Source organism: Chiloscyllium punctatum, chromosome 7 (assembly GCF_047496795.1).
Source record: "Chiloscyllium punctatum isolate Juve2018m chromosome 7, sChiPun1.3, whole genome shotgun sequence".
Lineage (NCBI taxonomy): Eukaryota > Metazoa > Chordata > Chondrichthyes > Orectolobiformes > Hemiscylliidae > Chiloscyllium > Chiloscyllium punctatum.
In genome coordinates, this window is record NC_092745.1 from 99,957,238 (window position 1) to 99,963,237 (window position 6,000).

General features: G+C 40.1%; 1 protein-coding gene across 1 annotated transcript in view; it reads left to right on the forward strand.

Moving 5' to 3' along the window:
* The window catches only part of elovl8b (ELOVL fatty acid elongase 8b), a 60,397-nt gene extending 57,990 nt beyond the window's left edge, over positions 1 to 2,407 (forward strand). Inside the window, exon 8 of the mRNA XM_072574429.1 lies at positions 1,933 to 2,407. Coding sequence (XP_072430530.1) covers positions 1,933 to 2,100 — 168 coding nt within the window. The 3' untranslated portion in view covers positions 2,101 to 2,407. The remainder of the gene's footprint in view (positions 1 to 1,932) is intronic.
* Positions 2,408 to 6,000: the final 3,593 nt, after the last annotated feature.

The following is a 6,000-nucleotide window of genomic DNA, read 5'->3' on the forward strand; positions in this document are numbered from 1 at the left end:
TTACTCGAACACTGGATCCAGATCGGTTCAGGTGGAGACCGTCCCATTGGTACAGACCCCCTGGTTTCAAAACTGATGCCAGTGTCCAATGAAATGGAATCCCTCTTTCCCACACCAATCCCTTCGCCATGTGTTTACTTCCCTAATTTTCGTATGCCTATGCCAATTAGCACATGGCTCGGGCAGTAATCCAGAGATTATGGCCCTTGAGGACCTGCACTTCACTTTCCTTCCTAGTGCTTGATAATCTCCAAACAGGTCCTCCTTCCTAGCCTTGCCTATGTTGTTGGTACCAACGTGGACCACAACAACTGGATCCTCCCCCTCCCGCTCCAATATCCTTTCAAGCCGGTCAGAGATGTCCTGCACCCAGGCACCTGGTAGGAAAAACACCATGTAGGACTCCTGATCCAGCTCACAAAGGATACTATCCATCCCACTAATTATACAATCCCCTATAACAACTGCTTGTCTTTGCTTCCCCTTCTTGAATGGCCTCCTGCACTATGGTACTGTGGTCAGCTGGCTCATCCTGTCCACAGCTCTCTTCCTCATCCATACAGGGAGCAAAAATCTCATACCTGTCAGATAAGGTCAAGGGCTGAGGCTTCTCCACTCCTGAACTCAGAATCCCCCTACCTGCCTCACTTACAGTTACACCCTGTTGTTCTTGATCACTGAATGAATTTGAATTAATTAATCTATCAGGTGTGACTGTCTCCTGAAACAAAATGTCCAGGTAACTCTCCCCGTCCCAAATGTGCTGGAGTGTTTGAAGCTCAGATTCCGGATCATCAATTCTGATCTGGAGTTCTTTCAGCAACTGACACTTGCTGCAGATGTGGTCACTGCCATTCACAATGATCAGCCAGCTCCCACATCATACAGTAACAGCACATCACCTGCCCAGCCATACCTCTTTATTTAATTAACTTTAACAATTTATGTATTAAATAATTTCTGGTACCTCTCTTGGTCTTATTCAATTAACAAATTAAACTTTTAATCAAGCCACATGATACGCAAGAAATATAAATTGAAAAGCCTGTTTAACAAACAGTCATTGCTGGAGAAACTCAGCAGGTCTGACAGCATCCGTGGAGAGAAAGCAGAGTTAACGCTTCAGGACCAGTGACCCTTCTTCAGGACTTGCAACGTCCTGAATAGTTAACTTTGTTTTCACTCTGAGATGCTGCTCAACTTACTGAGTTTCACCAGCAGTTTCTGATTACGTTATGCTCTGTGTCTCCTCCAAGTCACTAATATCGATAGTAAATAATTGAGGCCCTGGGCCTGATCATTGTGGCAGTCCACCACTTTCCAGTTTGGAAAAGACCTGGTAATCCTGACTCGGTCTTGTGTGTGTTAAGATTTCTCTGCGGTGTTAATGTGTCATTGCCTTTTCCGTTTTGCAAAGATAGCACTAACAACTATGGTCCTCCTACAGTGATCTCAAAATGTGCACTGTATGCTTGAATGCTGAATAGAAGTAACAGTTTCCAGCACTGCCAATTCTGTGCAAGGTGACAACCTGTCAGCAATGCTCCCTCTAAGCCAGGGAATTGAAAGTTCTTGTATGAGTTGCTTAGCATTATCTCAATACGTAACTGCACCAAAAATGGTAAGATACCTGTGCACTTAAACAAATCACCCATACACTATAGGAAAATGACAGGGTACATTGGCTGTAATGTATTGCCGTTGGGAGATGCGTGTTTGTGTATGAAGTGAAGTAGGCCCTCTTGCAATAAGCATTTAAAGAAAACATTGAAATAAATGAAAACTAGAAATAGCTGGTAGTATCTAGTAGGTTTAGTATCTCAAAGATGGATTCATACTTTGAGTGGGCCCAGGAAAGTTCTGGCATATAGAGTAAGCCTTACAAGACAAGTAACAAATATGCTGACATTCCCTTTTGTTTTTGAATTCTAGCTTCAGTTTTTTGGAATCGCTGTGCACACCTCCTATAATCTTTTCACGGACTGTGACTTCCCAGATGGATTTAACCTTTTTGTATTCATCTACATCATCACCATCATTATCCTCTTCAGCAACTTCTACTATAAAACGTATATACAGAAAAAGATCAAAAAAGCATAAATTTTGAAAAGACTGTCTTTAGTTTCTTTAATGACTTGGGAATATCTGTGTCAAAGTTCTCACGATAAATGCGCGTTTTGTTTCATATCACAAGAAAGGTTAAAATGCATTCTTTGTCATTGTAGAAAACCTGCTGTGTTAAATATTGCTGTCGTCATTGTTATTTGTGTCTCTACTTTGAAGTTCCCTCTTACAGCTCATAATAATCACCCTTGTAATAGGTCACCATTTAATTATTTAAAATTTAAAGCAAGTGCTTTGGCCAAGTTTATTTGACAGCTCTGTAATAAACAGAAATCTCCAGTTCCATAGGATCTATCTGGTTGTGTTCTGTTGTGGATTTCCCCTTTTGCTACTGATTTTCCTCCATGCCAGGGACTGTTCTGTAAAAGCTTGGGCATGAAAGTTTGCTTTGCTCTCTTTATACAGATGGCTGTCCTGATGAGAAGGGGTGGCATGGGGTGGTAGTGGTAGTGACACCTCATTTACTTCACAGTGCTGCGATTGAAGCTGGAACAGTTGAGAGGCAGCATTGTAAGATAAAAATGAGTTGTTTCATTTGACTGCTGCAGAGCAATTTGGACTTTGCTACTGTTGCCAGGGGATCGTCATGCATTATTTTCTTAATTCATGATTGTGATTCTTGTAACTTTCTTGAATCATGGTACAAAGGTGCTCTTGGGTAATTCATTTTTCTAGCTAAATTTCAGTTGTGCCCATTTACCATCCATTCATCTGTGACCACATGTCACTCATAAAATTTTCACTGTACCTTTTTAAGTGCGCGTTTTACCATATTTAATTAGGTTCAGATTTCAGTGAATTGTTTTCTTTCACAACTCTATTTTGTTCATATTCAGTTGACTTGCGCAGAGCTCTCTCTTCCCTCCTGGTACATCTTTGTGAAACAAAATACAAAGCTATCAAATTAATGCTGCTGCCACAAATATTTTTCTTCTTTGGGTTTGGGTTGGACATTTAACTTTTTTAAGCAGGTTGAAAGATGATCAGAAGTCAAAGTGAGAAACTCTGCAACTAAAGACCTGTTTTTGTTTTAAGCTGCATTTTGTATGTGCTTCTTCAATGTATGGGCATTTCACCAAAAAGGCTGCCACTGTTCGAGGTTCCCTTTTCCAAACTCTCAAAACAGCTCACATTACAGGAAAATTTGTTTTGTAAAAGGGGAATAACTGGTATCTTAAGGAAGCAACACATAGATTTGTACCTATTCGTACAAGTACTCAAGTGCCAACCTTTGTTTAGTAGACCTCTAGTGTAGTGTTTTCTCATTTTTATGATTATGAGCTGTTTTCTATTGAGCTGAGACACAAGTGACCTATTTGCACTGTTAGCTTTATGAGGCATTTAAGAATATTTTTATTGCATAAGATTCTTTTCTATCTTGCACTTCTCCCATTTGTGAAGGGATGACATGGGGGGGGATAACATTAACAGTGATCATCATTCCATCCTCAGTGTACAGTTATTTTTTGGATCTAATCAGGCTTAATGCTGAGGGATATACTGACACCATGTGAGTGTTGTCAATCAGAATGTATTTTATTCTTCTTGAGTTGTGATAACCTTGTTCTTCGTTTCACTTGTGGTTGACTTGACTGGAAAATGGCATTTCTTCAAAAAGGACTGCATTGTATTTGATCCCTCAGTAAACAGAAAGCTCAATCATTCTCTTACACGAGCAAAATATATTTTTACACTAAATAATGTAAACATACTTTAACTCCTTAATTGCTGATTTAAAAGATACACCCTAAAATCTTAGTGAAACATCATTCTAATTGGATCTCTATTTTTCTGCTAGACTTATAAATGTAGATGTTTTATTAATGATTAGGTTTAATCCCCAGTCTCTCCTGTGCTGGTTATTTTCAGTTTTGGTATTAAAAGTACTTGCAGTTTGTCTCCGTGATCCTGAGCTAGTGACCAGGAAGTCAGGGACAACAGAAAAACAAAACCAAGCATACAATGTAGTGAAGATTAGTGGGAAGCCAGAAGATTGGGAAGCCTTTTAAAAACAAGTAGAGAACAAATAAAATAACAATAATGGGAGGAAAAGATGAAATGTGAGGATAAGTTAGCTGGTAATATAAAAGAAGTTTGCAGGAGTTTGAGATATATTAAAGGTAAATGAGAGGCAGGAGCGGACATTGGACTGCTGGAAAATGAGGCTGGAGAAGTAGTAATAGATAACGGAAATGCCAGAGGAACTGTATATGGTTTACATCAGTCTTCATATGGAAGACATTGTAAACATACCAGAACTTTGAGAGTCAGAGGGCAGGAATGAGTGTAGTGGTCATCAATGTGGAGAAAGTGCTGAGGAAGCTGAAAGGTCTGAAGTTATTTAAATTACCCGGACTGTACGGGCCACACCGCGGAGTTCTGAAGAGATCACTGAGGAGATGGTGAAGGCTTTGGTGATCTTTCAGGACTCATTAGGGTCAGGGAGGATCCCAAAGACTGGAAAATGGCTATTGTAATACTCCTGTTTAAGAAGGGAGAGAGGCAGAAGACGGGAAATCATAGGCCAATTAGCCTATCTTGGTCGTTGCTAAGAATTTTGTATCCGTCATTAAGGCTAAGATTGCAGAGTACTTGGGAGTGCATGATAAAATAGGGCTGAGTCAGTATGGCTTCATCAAGGGGACGTCTTGCCTGATTAAATCGTTTAGAATTCATTGAGGAGGTAATGAGCAAGTCGACAGTGGATGTGATCTATTTGGATTTCCAGAAGGTCTTTGACAAAGTGTTGCACAGGATGCTGCCAAATAATGTAAAAGCCCATAGTGTTAGGAGCAACGTATTGACATGAATAGAGGATCGGCTAACTGGCAGAACTTGGGGAATGGGAATAAAGGAGGCTTTTCAGGAGGGCAGCTGTGATTAGTGGAGTTCCACAAAGATCAGTGATGGGACCACAACTATTCATGTTATACACTAACAATCTGGACCAAGAAACTGAGGGCATTGTTGCTAAGTTTGTAGATGCCGCAAAGATAGGTGGAGGGACAGGAAGTGTTAAGGAGATGAGAAGGCTGCAGAAGGGCTTGGGCAGGCTAGAAGAGTGGGCCACTTTCTCATCCTTTGTCTCGCCTCACATTCTCAAGTCTTTGACTCGTGGTCTGCCATTTATTTCGCTATCTGCTCTGATCTACTGTAGTTTCCTGAATATATTACTTTTATTTGTGCTTTGGTCCCTTCACCAGTTTTTCTCATTCATTCATTGGTGTCAACTTCCTTTCCCCTTTTGTGACAATTTGCGACACTGAAGTTGCTTTAAAAAAAAGGAATACTGTGGCTTACTGAAGTATTTGATCAAATTCTAACAATGAACAATGGAGTGCCTTGTTTAAACATTAGCTGAAAGCAGAACTGAGCTTTTCTCTAATGCTTGTAGTTCTCTATCACTTACCAGAAAGCCTGCTAAAACTTAAATTTGATGGTCAAATGGCAGAATGGTGAGTTGCTAGAGGACAACCGACGACAGTGGAACAAAACGCTAAATAAGTAGGTATCTGGCAGCATCTGTGGAGAGAAGGCAGTTAATGTTTCAAGTCCAATGAGCTAAGAAAGGTCCTTGAATTCCAAATGTTAATTCTGCTTTCTGTCTGCAGATGCTGCCAAGCCTGCTGAACTTCCCCAGCAATTTCTGTTTTTGTTTTAAACTTCCAGCTTCCGCAATGTTGTTTCATTATACCTAACTAAATTGTCATTGCTGTATGAGATGAAAATTGTTGGGAAGATTGTAGTCCAACTATTTTCTCTCATTGGGCTTCTACACTCCTTTGTCTGAAGACTAGTACTAATAACCAACCAAGACGTTAGAGAGCTGACTTACATGCGACTTGCATATTTATGAGATAAAGGTGAGAAGTATAA